Source organism: Biomphalaria glabrata, chromosome 1 (genome assembly GCF_947242115.1).
Source record: "Biomphalaria glabrata chromosome 1, xgBioGlab47.1, whole genome shotgun sequence".
In the NCBI taxonomy this organism is placed as follows: domain Eukaryota; kingdom Metazoa; phylum Mollusca; class Gastropoda; family Planorbidae; genus Biomphalaria; species Biomphalaria glabrata.
The window spans coordinates 27357371-27377033 of NC_074711.1; the positions used below are offsets into that span (position 1 = coordinate 27357371).

The window sequence follows — 19663 nt, forward strand, 5'->3', positions numbered from 1 at the left end:
ATATAGAGTAGAGGAGAAAGCTTTTTTTCAGATGCTTTATACCTAGGTCCAGGCAGTCTGAACATTCTATAATAGATAACTGCTTTACTGGTATTGTAACAACTTCTATCTCAAACAACTATAAAGAGTAAATGTGTTTGAAAATCAAAACATGCTTGAGTTTTGGAAATACTTCAAAAGTATGAGCTACATTTCTGTTTGTTTCACTGATTATTAAATTTTGTACAGGAGAAACTGTTTATTAAACTTAGTACATGAAGTCCACCCAAAAAATGCTCTGAAAAGCAATTGAGAGAAAGCTGCTGAATCTCTGCTGAGTTGCAAGACAAGGAAGAACAACCAGATGAGGAGCAATGCTTGAAGAGAATGTTAAACAAAAAAATTGCACATTGAGGCTTCCTTATGTGACACTTTTTCATGCTGATACAAGTTGTTCACAACAAGTGGATCTCTACCACACTGGGCTTTTAAAGCATTAATAATGATTAGTTATTAGATATAGATAAAACTTAAATAAATATTTCTCTAAATCTATCTATAATCTAGATCTACTTAAATCTAATAACTTGGATCTCTAGTGACTCTAGATCCAATATATTATTATTAGATCTATATTCTATCAGACTTATAGTCAGTAACTCACTATAGTCATGTAAAGTAGGCCTACATGTATAAAATCTATATATTATATATATTATATAGATCTAGATGGCCGGTAGGTAGGTCTACTAGAATACTAGATCTTATAAATCTTATAATAGATCTAGATGTCTAAATCTAATCCCATTCGAACTCATGGAAGTCGGCAGGCAGGGTTCAAATTAGAAAAATCTAGGGGCCATCGTAACAAAAGAGCAAAAATTAATAGCGCATAGCGGCCAGGCATCATGATACTCTGTGATACTTTTCTGAATTTTTCAAAAGCTGGCAAACAGCCATTGAAGTCTAGACGCTCTAGATAATCTAGATAAAAGTATTCAAATTAAAGAAACTAGATATTTTATCTAGAATATATCTATCTAAACTGATTCAGACCACTCTAGACCGAGATCTAAATGTAAGACAATACAGTAACATGAGATTCTTTTTTTAAATATAACTTTAACTGTGTCAAAAGACCGGATGTGCGAATGTTCAAAACAAATCAAAAATCTTATTTCGCATTCTTCTGAAAATTGAAAAATAATAAAATCATTAAAAAAAAAATTTTGAAAAAAAAATAAGATTTTTTTGTTCAAAAAAAAAAAAAAAAAAAAATGTTGGGGAAAATTTCGGATTTTTTTGGCTAGAAAATCGGATCAGAAGAAATTTTTGGAATTCCGAAATTTTTCGGAAAATTCTCACATCACTGGACTAGCAACATTTTTTTTTTAAATTTTGTTGCTGTTTTTTTTTTTTTTTTTTTTTTTTTTGCGGGGAAATGCACAGTATTGTGTTAAAATAATGTATTTTAAGGAAAAAATGTTTCAATATATTTAATTTAAAAAACAAAGGGGTTTTCAAACGCATTCAGGAGACCAAAAGTAGCTTTGCAACTATTATAGAGAAATCAGATTTTCAATAACACTTTTAGTTTTTTGAGATTCTAATGTGATAAATGGACAACACAAAAAAAGCAGCTTTCAGATAAAATAAAAGAACTCACATGGCTAGAAAGAAAATATCATAGCCTACAGAAATATAATATAATTAAATCTATTCTTTAAAAAAAAAAAAAGCAATGGTAAGACTAAGTTTGTTTGTTTTTTGTTATTTTTAATAACTTTTTTTTTAATCTCACACTTTTAAATTATTAAACAAAGTTCTAAGAATGATCCTGACAATAAGAAGAAAAATAAAGACATCAGTATGTTTGTGATTTATGTTTTGGACATTTTTTTATTGAAAGCCACACCCAGCTCAATACAATCAATGTGGACATGATTAATACCCCCCTCCCCAAAGACTCCTATGGTGCCTTAAATCACTTTGTCTGCATGTTGTCTTGTAATAAACCAAGTGGCAATTCTATTGCAACACTTGGTAGGAGTTTGATCAAATATATGGTAATAGACATATACACATGAGATATTTTTTTTTTAATTATAAAATGTTACCAGTATCTAAACAGCCAATAAATTGCTGACAAAGAAGATAAAGCTGCACCAAGAATTTGTGAGTTGGAAAGTAACACAATTTCAAATAAGAATTACTAACATTCCAAGTAGAAATGAGACAGTTAATGTAAAATAGACTAAAATCAGGAAAACCTTATATAAATTTTATTAACATCTACTGTAATAAGGCTGGTTTCTAAGTGTACTTATTGATATTACATATATATTTTTAAAAAAATGAGAAACTACCCTCTGCTTAAAATTTATAACATTTACCCAGTTTACCACTGTAAGAATAATACTGTACTGTATTCTAAATCTGACATTCTTGAAAAATGTTTAGTGGAGGGGGAAAAAAGCATGATAATCATGGTTCATACAACTTTTGTAAAACTGAATTCCATACTTTTATGTTTTCCAGACTCACTAAAAATAAAGAGGATGGTTGCCAGGGCATGTGGTATGCGCTCTGGACTGTTGTATCTATGGTCTTGGGTTTGAACCTTGCCTGCAGCTATCCACTGCTGTCTTGAGAGATGTTTGGACTAAAGGTGTAATAATAATCTTCAATTCTGAAGAAAAATCCTTGTAGCACCTAAGCAACTTTAATTATACAGTAGTCTAATAGATCTAACTTAGATGTTAAATCTTATTCTAAATCACAACGCTAGTCTAATATTTTTAGAATTTTTATAGAATCTAGATTTACAGTGGCTTAAACATTAGATTTGAGTTAAAAAGCAAGTCAAACACGGCGTTCGGGGGCCGCATGCGGCCCGCGACCACCTTGCATGCGGCCCGCTTGGCCACCTTATATCAAAATAATGTTAAACTATTACGCTGTAAAATAAAAGATGACAAGCTACTTAAATTTAAAAAATTGTATTTGTTAAACCGAACATCGAGATAGAGTCTGCAGTGAAAGCCAGCTATATTTCCAAACTTAATTGCAAGCCATAATAAATCATTTAGTGAAAGGGATATTGTGAAGGAGTGTATCGTTAAAGCTGCCGAAGTAATTTGTTCAGAAAAGGTGAAAGTATTCAAAGAAATAGCGTTAACTGGGACACTGTGGCAGATAGAATAAATGACATGTCAATCAGCTAGCGTGAACAATTAAAGAACAAAATAGATTTTGAATTATTTTCATTGGCTTTCGATGAATCAACTGATGTAACGGGTGTAGCACAGTTGGCTATATTCATAGGGGCCTGTGACAGGAATTTTGAGGAGCTACTTGAGCTTTGTTGTATGCATAACACCACAACAAGCAAGGATGTTTTTGAGAAATAACAGGTGATATTGCAGTACAATTTACCTTTGGTAAAGCTAGCTAGTCTAACAATGGATGGGGCACTAACCATTATGAAATGGTTTTGATGCAAAGCTACTTGCAAAAATAAGAGAGACTAATACTAATATTAAATTTGCTAATTTTCAGTGCATAATGCACCAAGGAACATAACACACAAAGCCACTACAATTCCAACATGTCATAAGACTGGTTTCAGTCACTATCAATTTTAATCGTGCCCGTGGCTTTAATCATCGCCAATTTTCAATGTTTCTGAATGACACTGGACACGAAATTTGCTGGCTCTCCTGTCATAAAGAATTGAAGAGATTTTTTGTACTGCGTGAAGAAATTGTATTGTTTCTGAACATGAAAGGTGAACCTGTTGAACATTTCCATACTGACGAATGGGTTCAGGATTTGGCATTTGCAATTGATCTCACTGGTCACCTGCAAGACTTGAATTTGAAACTTCAAAGTAAAGACTAAATTGTCACAACTGCGTGTGATCATGTAAGTGCTTTCAAGCAAAATTACGACTGTGGATAAACCAAATATGAAGAGAAAATCTTGTTCACTTCTCAACGTGTCAGGAAATAAAAGGATTAAATACGGCTACAACATTTGGTAAATATGTCTTACACCTGGAATCGTTAGTAGATGCTTCCACTGGCCATTTTCATTACTTTGTTTCATACTAGCAAGAATTTTCATTGTTTTTATCTCCATTTTCATCTGCTTCTGAAAATGCTGCTGGTAATGTGCAACTAGAGCTGATAGAATAGCAGTTTGATTCTTTGTTGAAAGCGATGTATAAAGAAGTGCATCGCCAAAATTTAGTTATTTACCTAACGGTACATTGAATTGCGGAAATTTGCAGCCAGAATTCTAGCTATTTTTGCAAGCATTGATCTCTGTGAACAGTTCTTTTCTATAATGAAAGCTACAAAAACATCTCACAGTTCGAGATTATCTGATCAAAATTTGTCGTCAGTGATGATAGTGTCAGTGGCAAACAAACTTTTACCCGATATTAATAAACTTGTATCCCAGAAAGATGTCAAGCATCAGGACAAAGAAATAAAATGTGCAATTTTTAATTACTAAATTGTACTACAAATTTAGCTAACTAAGGGACATGTATACCATTAATTATTACATTCTATTGTATTGTTTCTAATTTACATAAAACTAGTAAGCTGTTTTGCAACTGATTTTTGGCTGTGGCCCCTCAGGCCATAGTAAGTTTTTTATGTGGCCCATACACCTTAACGAGTTTGACATGCCTGCTTTAAATCTATCTAGCCTATATTACCTCTACTATAATACCTTTGAAAGAGATAAGTTTAAGATCTAGTGTTATTGTCTTGAAATTGAATTTTACTTATCAGTGCAACCCACTCAGACAAATCTATACTTGGGTTTTGAACTTTGAAGAATTTAGATCAGTAGCTTTATGTTGTCTATAGATCTAGATGTAGAATAGATTCTAGATCTAGAATCTTGTAGATCTATGATATACTAGTTTTAGTAAATTTTATTATAATTAGGTTTTTAAATCTATACCATTGAGCTCTATATTATAATATGCAATTCTAATTCTGTTTAATTAAATCTATATATTATAGCATCCTCTTTGATAATATTAATATATTATCAAACTTCCTGAAATCCGCAACAAATTTATTTTGTAATGGTAGTCTACTTTTGTCTACTTATACCCTATCACAAATATTAATTTGTTTGTTTTTTTTTAACAGGAAAAACATTGATTTTAATATCTAGATCTAAAGCTATATAATGTGAGATCTAAATCTAGACCTAGATCAAGACTAAATCTAGTAGTAGATTTAGTCATTCTTGTGGCCTAGTTTTTTAGTTTATAAGTTTAGACTCAAGATCTATACTTTACTAACTAGATATAATTTTTTTCTCTTCATTTAACTGGGTAAATATTGTGCATAAATATAAGATCTAGATCTAGGCCAAAAGCTGTAGCTTCCCGACAAATGCTAACTGAAATTTGTTTGTCCAATAATGATTTTCAAGATATTTTACAGGTTTTTGAAGGTAAAAATTTGAGATTTTAAAGGTATATAGCATAGCAGTAGAAAAAGCAATGAAATAGACAAAATATACACATCAGGGTTCTTAGTTCAATTTCAAGAAAGTTGTAAGCGACAGAAAAAAAAAAAAAAAATAAGGATGCTGTTCAAAAAACATAAAACCAAAGGATTTATTATGTTAAATGTAGACCTAAATGTTAAATGTGGACCTATTGTCTTTTCTCTTTTTGATAAACCTATTATGGAAAATAATGGACCTAAATTAATTACAAATGGTGCCTTTCTTCTCTTTCATAAATAGAAGATCTATCCTTATTTGTGTTTTTTTTAATTATATTTAATAAAATCCTCAAATTTAAAATAAAATAAAATTAAGTGCTGAATGACTGCATGATATTATTTAAAATGATAGAAACAAGAATTAACAAAAGATCCATAAAAACAAATAGGTGACACTATTATACCAGTAATGCCTGAAAGAGAGATAAAGTAAAGTGAACTATCTATATATGGCCAAAGCTTGTGAGGGAGAGGACAGGTTGCGTGAAAGTGTGATAGGGGTGAGGTAAGTTCTAGATCTACCACTAATTACAAAAAGGTTCTGTGTAACTCAAAGAGAGGTTTGAGAATAACAGTAAATCACAGCAGAAAAGGCAGGGTGGGGCAAACTAGTGAAAAGGAAAAAATGATTTAATTTCATTTATCTAAAACTTAACAAGAGACTGAAATTGTGTTATTGTAGTGAGTTAAAAGATTTTCTTAAAGGATATTATTACTTAAGTCTACTACATTTACTTTATTTATCACAAGTTGATTTTGTCTATATTATAAATAAAGTTCTATTTAGTTTTGTTCACAAAAGGATGTAAACCAAGTTATTTGAAGTTTATTGGTTTTAAGATACATTACGCCTACAACAGTTTAGTTGTCTACCAGCAGTTTGGTGCTACAAGTCAACAACCGGTAACAACACAGAGCTACCAAGAGACATCAAAGAATTTCTTGCCTGCAGACAGACCTTTACATGCTCAGATTATAATTCCAATAATAAGAGAGCTAATTCAAATTTATTACTATTATATTTACATCTTTTAGATATTGGCCAAGTACTAAATTATCTATTCAACTTTCTGCGTTTCAAGTCATATTTTTGTAAAGTTTTTTTTTCCTTTTTACATAATGAACGAGATTTACAGATTAATGATGTCATAGATCTGTAAAAATCAAATAATATATACATATAAATAAAAACAGTACTTCCAACTTGGAAGACACTTTTTTTCCAGGTAGTAATATTGTACCGAGAACTCAGTATTATTTATGGTATAAGAATAATTCAGCCAAGGTGTAATCATAATACTCCTCAAATGTAGATTTAGATTAGATACCAGTATAAAAATAATTTCTTCTATTAGATTTTTAACGGATTTATGCTTAAGAGGAAAACAAAATTTTAATTGTATTTTTCTTTTCTTTTAAAAGAGTTTCTCTTCATGTAAAAGTTAAACACAACTTTTTAAAAATGGAAATAGTAATTTAATGGGTTACAAATAAAATTACTTTGTTGACATCTGCCTTGTTCAAAAATTTTTAATCCACAATGCTGTTAATAATTTTTTAATGACTTATCTTTTGTGTTTGTGTGTATAATATGCATATAGATATAGATATTTCCGCTTAGTTAACATCTAATAGATGGATGGATTGGCATAGTTTCCATAAATCATTTTTCTTACAGTTGTTTGTAGAATTTTTTTTTAAAGAAAAATGTGTATGTTTTTTTTTAACCACTGAGGGAGAAATAGAAGAATGGCCAGTTTTTGTGACATAAAATATTAAATTTAAATATTTTTTTTTTAAAAGGCCTTAGTAGAAAGAAAAAGAAAATACTAAGGGATTTATTCCCACTCTGTATTAAACAGAATTGTTTGAAATGTCTGAATAGCTATTGCATACATTACATACATTTAATGAAAAATAAAGGTACTATTTTTTTTTAATGCACAATGAAGTTTACCATATAGATTATTGCCAGTATTGATATTTTGTTTTAGTTTTAATTAAGAAAAAAAAAATTACACGGCTATCACAAAAAATTTTTTTTTTATCTTTTCATTCAATTTAAATAGGACAATAAATACCATTTAATAAAATGGTTTCTTTCTTTTTGAACTCTTAAAACAAAATATCAATAGTTTGGCTTAAATTATTAAAGTAAATTTTATAAGTACTTACGAGATTCTGCAAACATGGCCTGTACATCTTCATCTTCATCGTCTATTTCAATAACCTCAAATTGACCAGTGTCACTTGATCCTTCTCCAGCATCTGAATAAACAGATTGAGGGTAATTTCCCTCTTCTTCCTCATAATCCAAATGCATCTCTGAAGCAGGCGCCATGCTTTCGCCATGAGCACTTTCTCCATGAGTGTCATCTGCAACATCATCAGTACATTTGCTGCTAGATGGTTTATTTAGTTCAGATGTTTCTGGTAATTTAGCAGTTGTACTTTGTTTGTCTGTCACAGAAGTCTCATCAGTAAGTTCCGAAGTGGAGGGCTGAAGGAAAGTTCCTTTAAATTCTGCTTCAGGTTCAGTACTATCATCTGCTTGGGATGTGTCTTCACTAGGTAATGCACAGCTATCAGGATCTTTTTTAATATCAGCAGCAGATAAAGGTTCATTAGATTTATAGTCACTAGTTTGCTCTGCATTATCAGATTCATTTCTTTCAGATTCATTCTCTAAAACTTCTTGCTTAATGTTTATTTGTGAATCTTCAGTGGCATTGCTAGAATTTTGACTCTGGGGCATTTTAAAACTATCTCCTGGTAAATTAGAATATGATGCTGTCTGTGCTGAAGAAACAGTTTCACTATATTGAGATCGTTCTCCTCTAAGTCGCTTAGGAGCTCTCCAGTCCCTTTCCATAGCACGTTTCTGTGAGCCCCGGAGGACATATGACTGGGAAAATGATGAAGTGCTCTGGTGAGATGCCTGATAAGAACTTCTGAATGGTCGAGGATATGGAGTAGAAGTTGTGAATTCAGAAACAGGAGAACAAGAGCCATCACGAGTTTGTTTAATCTGTTCTTTCTTGGCAAGAAAACTATTGCTGACAAAAGTCATTGAATTAGTGTTGCTCTTCAGTACCCTTTCATTAAGCACATAATCCACTTTCCTTCCACAGTCAATACTTACATTAATATAACCAACAATTTCAATGCCAGTGTCAAAATCCATACATCCATGGCATAAAGCCTGCAGAGATTTGCTAAGGCTTGATATAAACCTATTTGCAACGGTTACATCTAGCTGCTGAAATTCTGGCATTCTGAAGTATGTTCTGAAAAAAAAAAAATTAAATATGAGAATATATTTAAAATTATTAGTTACACTATTCAGTTGTTGTTTTTTAACCAAAATGTATTACAGCAGAACATTGTTAGGGTGATCATAGCTTGAAAACACACAAAATTCTTAATCTTATATTAATTATTTTTATTTGCGCAAAATATATTTTTATAACAATAGCATTCAGAACTCTTAGCATGCAAGTTTCTCAAGAGACATGTTCATGGAAACCACATAATGTGCATGTTTGAGAACAATAACAACAGTCAGTCATACTTATAAAAATAAAGCTCAACTGTTTCTATGTTCAACAGTTAACAAGAGTATCAAGTAGAGTGACTGACCAATCTTACTTCTCCAATGTATGACAGTTACCCATTAAAGTAGGGTGAACTCCATTGTAACCTAAATTAATGGGATTTAGGGACAACTTCTGGTTCAATTTTTAATTTAATTTTTAAATTTAGGCCCACCCTAAATTTGAGACCTCTCAAATCCAAATGAAAGGGAGATGGATCTGCAAAGAAAAATTAGTGGGTTCACAAATAATCAATAAAAATATTAGTAAAAAAAAAATCTTCAAAAGTAATAGCAATATAATAAATCCAACAGCAATATAATCAGAATTTATTACTTTGTGTTTTTATTTCTGCATCTTTTAACATGCACTTATAGCACAATGCTCAACCTATAACTTAAAAAATCAGGACTTGGACATAATGTCCAGATCTAGTGTTAATCACTGCCATCACATACATCAATAACATTTCCTATTATATAAAGATAAACTCATATTCGATCATTTAATAATTCTTTATCTTCATCAAAGCATGACAACCCAGTGTACAAAATGTAATTTGTTCATGTGGCTGTCAAGATTTTTGAAAATGCAAAATACAAGAGCCATGTCAAATTTCAAATATTTCACACATCAATTTTTCATATGAAAGAAAAATTTAAATACTATTTTGCTTTTCATTTCCCAAACTTCATGCACTACACCAGAGTATTCAAATTGCTTAGAGTTGTACTTAAGAATACAAGATTTACTATTATATGGAGAAAATTTTACAGAGGATGGTTTGATTCATGATGCAGTGTAGGAAAACAATACTGTTCTTTGGTTTAGGTTTTAGTTAAAAATCCCCATATTATTTTCCCCAAAATAATTAGAGGTGCATCTATAATAATAAATAATATTCTTTTTTTTACACATCAGTCATGGTTGTATAAAGAGTATTATTATATTTAGAAGTGAAATTTTAGAATATATTAGTCCTTATAAGCTTGATTTTATTGCAGTTAAGACACAGAGGTATGTCTTTAAAATTTAAGAGAATTATTTCCACATTCACTTTTCTTTGAAAACACAATTGTACCTTTGCTAATGGATTTACTCAAATTACCTTTATTCATGAAAATCAGTGTTAAAATATCTTATAAACTATTTATTTCATTATAATAGTTGAAACTGAGTAAAATTTAAACAACGTATGTGATTTAGTGAAATCAGCAGGCTACTAGCTCACTGGTACTACAATTTCTTACAGGTAAATTGGAAAGTTCTGATAAAGTATTTTAATGATGTACTAACTGAAAATTGTTTTTTCAAAGATCATTTTTTAATTTCACCTCCCTATTTTATCTCTCTATAATAAATCAACAAACAAACAAATAAATCAAATGCAACATGTTTTTCAACATAAGATCAGAAACAGTGATGTCCAAAACTGGTTGTTCGGAATAAATTTTGGTAAGAAAATCTTAATTACTGTATTAATTTTTTTTTAATGAAATCAAACAACTTGGTTTATGAATCAAATAAATCAGCTCCAAAAACATAATTAATTTTGGCGGGTGTCAATGAATTCGTCATCCTTTTGTCTGTAAAAATCACTATTTTGTAATGTATCACTAAGCATAGTAAAATTAAATCTGATGTGAAGAGGGGTTGGGTTGGTTTTCAGAGGCGTTAAAGTTTTCGACATGATTTTTTTCCCTGTCATAGTTGTTCGCCGGTTTTGAGATTTATCAGCCACATCAAAGGAAATATATATAAAACATGTTAATTGTTATTATTAAGAAATTTCACCCTTAATTGCTTAATTTTATTTTTTTGTACATTAGCGCAACCAAACGAGCCATATTATCACTTTTCCCATGCTCCACGCTTTCATTCTCGGCTTGTAACTGACGTCACACCAAGGCCACTACTTTGGGCCTAGCCTAGCTAGTCGCGATAGGGAAAAAAATCGCCTCAGTTACGGGGGAGTCCTCTCTACTCTACATTATTGTCTCTACAGGGCACTTTTTTTTCCAGTAGCACAGCTCGACTAGCGCAGTGCGTGCCTGTCTCATATTAGCCTTTTTTTTTAGTGTCTCCACTCTTATGATATGCTTTGGAGACATGGAAAAAAAGGGAGGAGGAGGAGGCTTCATACTCTCTTTTGATTTTGACAATTTCTTTTTTTAGACCAAACATAGCATAGTGCGTATATACTATGGCAGAAAACAGATTTTCCATTGAAAATGCATTTTTGGGAATCTGAATTCATTATCCCCTTAAATAGACCATCTGTTGCGTTTTTGTTTGTTTTGATAGATAGATCTATGTTTGTGGAAGCTTTGTTAGCAAAATTTTGTTGAAATTCGTTTTTGTAAAGATTTTATGGTTTTGTGAATTCCCTGAAGTATTCAAAATGCGAAGCACAGGATTTACTTTTGGATTTATGTGATCCGGTTTGAAAAGGTAAGAAGCATATAATTTTTTATATTCATATACAAAAAAGACATTCTTACCATACAAAAATGGCTGTTATACAAAATCCAGGGGGAGGGGAGTGAATTGATTGTTTTTTTTTGTCTTAGATTTTTAAAAAAATGACCTTGATGACACTACACAATTTGTGCAGAGCTAGTCCACATGCACTATTTTATTTTTTTTTACACTTAAATATTGCCTATTTTATTTAAACGTTTTACATTTTCAATTTGAGAAATAATAATGTTTTATTATCAGTACTAATACATAAATATATATATATATCTTATCCGATCGGAAAAGCTTCTCCGGAAATAGGCATCAATAGCTTTTTTGAAAACACGTTTTTTATTCATTCAAGTGGAATCCATCAGAGAAGGCACATCTCAGAATTGAGATTTTTATCTGTAAAAGCCACATGCTTACTATTTTTAAATTAATATTGACTATTACGGTAATTATTATGCTTTAATGTTAGTGCTTCGCAATCATCAATATCATAGGCGTCAATATGTCGGCCATAATGCATAACTGCCGACACATGTGTACATGGTTGCAGAGCAAAAAAAAAGTTAGGAAAACATTGATTTTTAACTTAGATCTAAATCTAAATTGGAATTCTAAAGATATAATCTATTTTAGATCATAATGAATATGTTTTAACGCGATCAAAAATAAATAAATGAAATCTAGTAATACTAGATCCAATACATGGACATAGATCTAGTAGATCGAAATCATATGATATATTATCTCTAGATCTAACATTTTCTAGATTCGGTCTAGAAATTTTGTGAGCGTGGTTAACATATTGTCATTCAAATCTAAATCTATATGATGAGAGGTAATTTTAGATATAGAATTCAAAATGTTTAGATTTAGGCTTCTAATTTTTATAGAGATGTGTTTTATTAAGCGCACACACCACTGCCGATACACGCGTACATGGTTGCAGCGTAAAAAAAGTTATAATAGAATCTAAAAATCTAAATGTTAACATGAAAATTAATAATTAAATACGGTATTGCTAGATTAGATCTAAAAAAAAAATGCTGACCGGTAAAAATCGAGTGTGCTGTATTCCTTCCATTGTTTAGAATAATTTAGATCTAGTAACTAGTAGATCTAGATTCTATCTAGAGCTACCAAAATAAAGCAGATACTGACATTTTTGTTTAAAAAAGCATTGTAAATCTAGACACTAGATCTAATAATACTTGTTATGTTTGTGATTTATAGATCTAGTCTAGAATAGTCTAGATCTACATTCTAGAAATCTAAGACTAAATCTCTATTGAATAGATCTACTTATGACAAACTTAAAGACATCGCTTAAAACAACAACAAACACATATAAACCAAATAAATGTTTTTATTTCTTTTCTCAGCAACAATTACAACAGATACAAAAATTGAGATTATTTGAGATAGTAAACAGAAAACACCATGCACCTCTGAGTTTTTAAAAGCCAATTATATTAGGGCTAGAGTCTAAACCTCTAATTCTAATGCCTAGATCTAGAAATGAACAAGAACTAGATCTATTTATATCTTGATAATATTAATTTAATATTAGATCTTTTCTAGTCTAAAATACATCCATACCCTTTATCTAAAATTGATATTGATATAAATAGTATGTAAAAAAATGAAGATAAAAAAAAGTGACTTTATGGTAGGGTGGGCCGAAGAGGGGGCTTATTAATTAGTTATAAATACATTTTAAAGTTGTTTGTTTTTTCAAATGTTCTATAAATATACTTAACTTTGTTACACAGTTTTATGTTAATAATATTGTGAATTTGTGAAATTCATGGAATATTGGACATATTTTCTGTGAATGGTGGATTTTTCATTATTAGGGGTAAGTGTGTTTGAATAGTTTGATCTCATTTTTCTATGTTAAATACTTGTCCGATGATAATGAATTTAATAATTTAGTATTTTTGGATTCCTCTGTTCTTGGGCATTAAATTTGATACATATTATGTCAAAACAGATAATGGTTTTGTTATTCAGGATGATGATAAAGTATAATTTGCAACTTTTTTTTTTTACAGAGGGGGTGGGGTCGAGCTCAATTAACAGGCATAAATGTCTTAAAACACTTATTGATATATTTTTTTCAAATGTTCTATAAATATACTTTACTTTGTGATACATTTTTCTATTAATAATATTGTGAATTTGTGAAATTCATGGATTATTGGACATATCATCTGTGAGTGATGGATTTTTCATTATTAGAGGTAAGTGTGTTTGACCTCATTTTTCCAAGTTAAATAATTGTCTGTTGCTTCTGATTTTATTTTTTTTTAATTTCTCTATTCTTGGGCAATAAATTTGATATATAATATGTCAATAAAAGCCAATTTGAAATTGGTAAAAAAAAAATGGTCTAGTAAAAGTAGAATGTTGAGAGCTCAATCTGTTTTCCGCCCTATCACAACCCATAATGCCATAAATGGTGCGCATGCGCAATATTTACGAGGAAGATGGGTAGAAACATTCAAATAAAGAAGATTTAATAATAATAAACTCCGAATAAAGTGAGGTGACCGATATGCAAGACGAAACCTGGGTGGCCGACAACCATCGTTAGGCTTTAAGACATAATAATAAAATAAAATCATAAAAATGGCAGTAATATTAGTAATAATATTATTAATATAAATATGGTCTAGAATCCAGTCAATCTAATCTAGAAGATTCTAGATTCTACTCTACAGATTACTGTGACTGTCCTCAAACTCAAACAGTCAGTGGAACAGCATTCTGATTCTTTTTTTTATTCAATTGAATCAACTGTGACTGTGAGTCTGAGTCTGAGTGTGGTGAGACCTGTACTGCTGTAGTAGTACTGTAGTGAAGTGTAGTGTGTCCTGATTTATGATCATATGAATATGATTATGAAATAATGAATGATGCCAATGACAATGTTGAATATGAATGATGATAATATGATGGCATATCAAATCTGAAATCAAAGTTTAGATTTAGTGACAAAAGTCAAGTGTCGAAGTGAGACAAGTCCAAGTCAAAGTTGAAAGTGAATAGTCACCGTAGTGATTCAAAAAAAAAAAGATCTCCGAAACGGCGAGAGACGTCTCGGTCAGAGCAATAGGTTTAAATAAAAAGACTGTCCTGAGTCAAAATCTATACTTAGATCTCAATAAAATAGAAACGTAAACAAATCTACCTTAAGTTACAAGGATGAAATGATAAATATTTAAATCTAATTAAATGAAGGTAACAACGCCATTTTGTTAAGAGCCTCAATCTGAAAAAATTGCCGGTTTGCCAGAAATAACAAGACTTTGTGATGCCAAAATAAGTTTACAAAATTGTGAATGCTTTTTGTTTTAATCTATAGTGTTTTATCATATATAAAATATGTATTTTCATGACTAGAATGTTAAAAATAAAATGTTACACTACAACTTCAATATTACTTTTAAAAGGATGAAGAATAACATTTAACCTTTAATTGGCCGACAAATAACAAACCAACAACAATGCCCGTCACGTGACACGCACGCTATGTTGCGACAATGCTTTGGGGTGTGCAAGTGTAGTCAGGGATTCCAGCTTTCCTGACCAGTGTTGTGCCCTGTTTAGTAACCTAATGAAACACTACAAGAAGAAATGTCTTGATCCTAGGCTTTATTGGACAAGAATGACAGAAACAGTTCACGATAACACAGTACATACTCACACACAAGCTGACCTGGATACCAAGACATTTTGACACATAAGAACAGATCCGTTCACAACACACAACAAGAACATAAATACCCAACACCCTGGTACAAAAAAAAAAATAGAAACCTAAATAAAGAGTAAAGTAGATGCTAACAAGGAAAGCACACATAACCAACATCCTGTGAGTTGTCGCTGAATATAATGCACGTCTTTAGAAGATATATATATATATATATATATATATATAAAAGCTCGCTAACTACTTTACGCTATTTCGCCAAGCTTATCGACCATCCATCAGATGGCTTTGGTACTATAAAGTAAGAACACGAATTACTCCCTTGGGGGCGCTCCTCTCTCCGCTCTTCAGCAGAATACCGCTTACATCTGAAATGGTTGTGATGTAATGCACTTCCAGTTGGTGAGGTCTATTCAGATAGAAATGTCGGTAAAAAGCCATGGACAAATAAATAGACGTTTAGGAAACAGTGCTGGACCAAAGTAAAAAAGTGTCACGGCTGAATCAATGACAATTGTTTCACTGAACAAATGAACTTGGCAAAGTGAGCTACGTAACAGTCTAACCTGCAAACACACCCTTGTCAATTAACCTAAAACGACCCTAAAAATCAGTGGTAGGCATACGTTTAACGTAACAGCAGATTTGTGAAATATGCAATAATATGTTCAATGTGGCCAATGATTTACATTGGAAATACGGGCAGGGTCTAAAAATTCGAGAACACCCTTAGAGACTCGGAAAATAGTTAAACTAAGTACATCTCTATTTTAATAGTAGACTACAGACAGGGCCGGCGCGAGGGTTTCGTGCGAAATTTTAAAATGCGCCCCCTTCCCCCCTTTTTTTCTAGAAAAAAAAATCATTAAGACTGAGTTGGACGCTGTACCATGCGTTGTTTCTTTTTTTTTTCCTTCTGTAATCGCACCGTTGTCGTATCCCTCGTGCTCTCTTAGATGTTTTATTTCCATTTTTGTCTATTACGAAGTCACAAATCCCTTCTCCAGTTGTATCAGTAATTGGGCCAGAAAATATATTTGTTTAATCCTACCCATTTATCATAAATTAGTTCGACCGCAGTGCACCTTCCTTATTTAACAGGCTTTTACGTCAGATTCTTCTGCGTTCTCTATTAGGCCTATGTTGGAAATTTCAGATGACTATAGTAGGCCTATAATATCTAAGATGAACTGTAATGTAGTTTCCAGATAATACATTTGCACTAGGTACGTTAATTTCACCATCGTCACTGCATAGCCACCACTCAATCGCTTAACCTCTTCTCACCACACACTCCATAACACCTCTTTTTGTCAGGATGTTGTGCCCTCCCCCCTCCATATGAGAGGAACTAGCGCCCGCCCCCCCCCCAGTGGCGTAGCAAGGTACCCGTGGGCCCGGGTTCAAGAACATCTTGGTGGGCCCCCCTCCAGCCAATAAGACAAATTTAGTGTGTGACAAAATGAGTAATCTAAATGCAAAGACATTCCAATGTAAAGATCGTAACTTTAAAAAAAAAAAGTGTTTCTAAAGGATTGTTTTAAGGTCATACGTTGTGAACGAGTGGGCATTGGCATCGTATTGGTTTCAAAATCATCCACCTCAAGAAAACAAAGAAACAACCTTCGAATGGATGGTTTTGAGGTCATACGATGAGAATGTATGGGCATTGGCATCGTATTGGTTTCAAAATCAACCACCGCTGGAATCGGCTATCGGAATAATTTAAAAAGGCACTCGCTGAACCTCCAAGAAAACATTTAACATCTATATTTCATTTAGTATGGGGATTTAACCCAGGACTTGTGTGACAGGCTCGAGCTAAATGGGAGATGGCATAAACACGGCTTGGTGTTGGACCGAATTGATGTTGGAAATCAAGTACCTGTGCTTCTTGTGACTGAATTAGAGACAGTATTATAAGCGCACATTCTTAAAAGCACGGGATAAAACGATATTATTAATTAATATCTATTCGTTTTAAGACACATTAGGAAGTAATATTGGACTATTCGTGTTAAGTTAAATTTTAATTTAGGTGATGGCCAGAGACTGTAGATGTATACGACGTAACCACTGCCTTCTACACAAGTAAATATCACACCATTACTGCGATGACTATAGGACCTAACCACAACCTGCTACACAAGTAAATATCACTCCAGTAATGCGAGGACTATAGGACGTAACCACAACCTGCTACACAAGTAAATATCACACTAGTACTCCGGGTTCAATAACATCTTGATGGGCTCCTCTCCAGCCAATAAGACAAATTTAGTGTGTGACAAAAATGAGTAAACTAAATGTAAAGACATTCCAATGTAAAGATCGTACCTTTTTCTTAAAAAAAGTAATTATGTCATAACGTTTGATTCAGTAAGGACTGCACGTAAGTAATAGTGTCTTAAAAGTCAATGTTTTTACAACTTCTTAACAGAGTTAAACTCCTTAAAAGTGTTTCAAATGAGCAAACAAATGTTCTGCCTAAGTTCTAATGTAGGCTCCAACTGGCTTTGAGGCATGGGCCCAAGCGTAATGAGCTCCTTCGCGCCATGGTTGCTACGCCACAGCTGTGGGCCCCTATTGCTTGTGTGCCCGGGTCATTGAACCCCTTCGCGACATGGATGATACACCACTGCCCCCCCTCCCCCAGTGAAAATGTTTTTAAAATTGACTTTTTAATTACCGGTAATAGATCTAGTTACAGAGCGGGCTATTCGACTTAAAACAAATAATACAAACAACCCGCGAAAATTCAAGGCTAGAAATGAGTACGCGCTAATGGAAAAACTTGTGGGAGTCCCTTGCACGCTGCTCTATTTTATTTGTTCTAGTTTCCAAAATAAGTAAGAGTAAGAATGTTCCTTTTAAAAAAAAATAACAATCATTAGTGATTAAGAGAAAAATAGTCGCTCTATAAGCTGTATTAATGAGGTATATTGTATTTTGAAAAAAAGCATTTTTACCGCCCCCAAAAGGGGAATAGCCGCTATTAGTTTTGTGTGGTCTGTCAGTCCGTCCGTCCCGTTTAGATCTCATAAAGTAGAAAAGATATTGAAAATCCGATTTCATGATATTTTAGATCTTTCGAAATTCTGTTGAAACGGCTACTTAATTCTTTTATAAAGCGAAAAAAATATATTAAAAAATCAACAATGCAAGCGCTTTTTCTTAAAAAAAAAAAAACACTATTTTTACAACTATTCACTATTAATAATAATGACAAGGTTACAAAGACAGTATGTGTGGAAATACTTAACTCAAAATCGGCCCCCGAAGTGTTCCACCCAGGCGGGTAAAAAGGCAGGTATCAATATTTTCAGAAAGATCATCAGAATTAAATTCGATCAAAGAAAAATGACAGAGAAGAATGGAGAAAGAAGGTTGGCAGATCTTGTGTGGTGCCCCAGCGGTCCAGCAGCCCAAAGGATAGGTGAAAGTGAATGTCAAGTTAAATGTGAGCCTGGCCTAACTGATGTCTTATAATGAATATCTAGTTGATCTAATTGTTTTGCAAATGGTCAATCTCTAATTTCTAAAAAAAAAATTAAAATTTCGTAACCCTTTAGTTAAGTGTTCTATATGTTGGATGTAGCACTGCAGTTCACGCGATAATATGAAAAATTACTTATTAATTGTTGTTTTAAATTATGTTCCACTTATATGCTTACTAAATAGATTTTTTTCTCTTTTAAAAAAAGTAAAAAAAAAAAATTTCGTGTAAATGTAGTAACACTTTAGATACTCCCTCCCCCACTGGTCCATTGTAAAAATTGGACCATAGTGCACTTAGCATGCTTTAAGCAAGAAAGTTGCGCTTTATTAAACGATAATTAAAAGCCATCATATCCAGTGATAAAGGCAACTTGATTCACTGTTGATCTGCCTTTTCTAAAGCCAGCTTGGGCTTCGGTAAGATCTTAAGGATTCGAACGAGTCTGTTACCACTCGTTTCCTAAGTTTCCATGTACAGCTGGTGATGCTAACTGCACTGCAGCTGTTCAGTTTTATTTCTTTGTTTAACATGCTTTAGTATGGGATCAAAATATTCACTTTTTGTTCGATAAAGAAGGGAAGATAAAACAGTGAAGAGAATGGACCTCATTCACCAATCGTAAACAAACATTTAGCCACGTGATAATATTGATATAAATACGAAAAAAACTGTCACGTGATAGTCATTGTGTATTATGTAATTTGTATATAAGAGATAGAGAATCACGTGGCTAAATGTTTCCACTCATAACATCCACTGTACATTACACCACACAGCTCAGTGTGAACCAAATTGTAGGCTAAATAAAAGACATTTTGAGTTTAAGGAGGTAAAAGCTCAATTATTATAAAATAAATAAAACAAAAAAAAA

At 32.2% G+C, this 19663-nt stretch overlaps 1 protein-coding gene across 26 annotated transcripts in view; it reads right to left on the reverse strand.

Moving 5' to 3' along the window:
• The window catches only part of LOC106060397 (zinc finger protein 236-like), a 39025-nt gene extending 23624 nt beyond the window's left edge, over positions 1 to 15401 (reverse strand). For 4 of the 26 annotated variants that reach the window (XM_056030442.1, XM_013218254.2, XM_013218250.2 and 1 more), the window contains exons 1-2: positions 14772 to 14985; positions 7692 to 8803 (exon numbers count right to left, since the gene is read on the reverse strand). In XM_056030442.1, coding sequence (XP_055886417.1) covers positions 7692 to 8790 — 1099 coding nt within the window. In that variant the 5' untranslated portion in view covers positions 8791 to 8803; positions 14772 to 14985. Of the gene's footprint in view, positions 1 to 7691; positions 8804 to 14771; positions 14989 to 15053 lie in introns of those variants that run through there. The other 22 variants (XM_013218262.2, XM_013218253.2, XM_013218264.2 and 19 more) reach the window with 12 other exon arrangements.
• Between the last annotated feature and the right edge of the window lie 4262 nt (positions 15402 to 19663).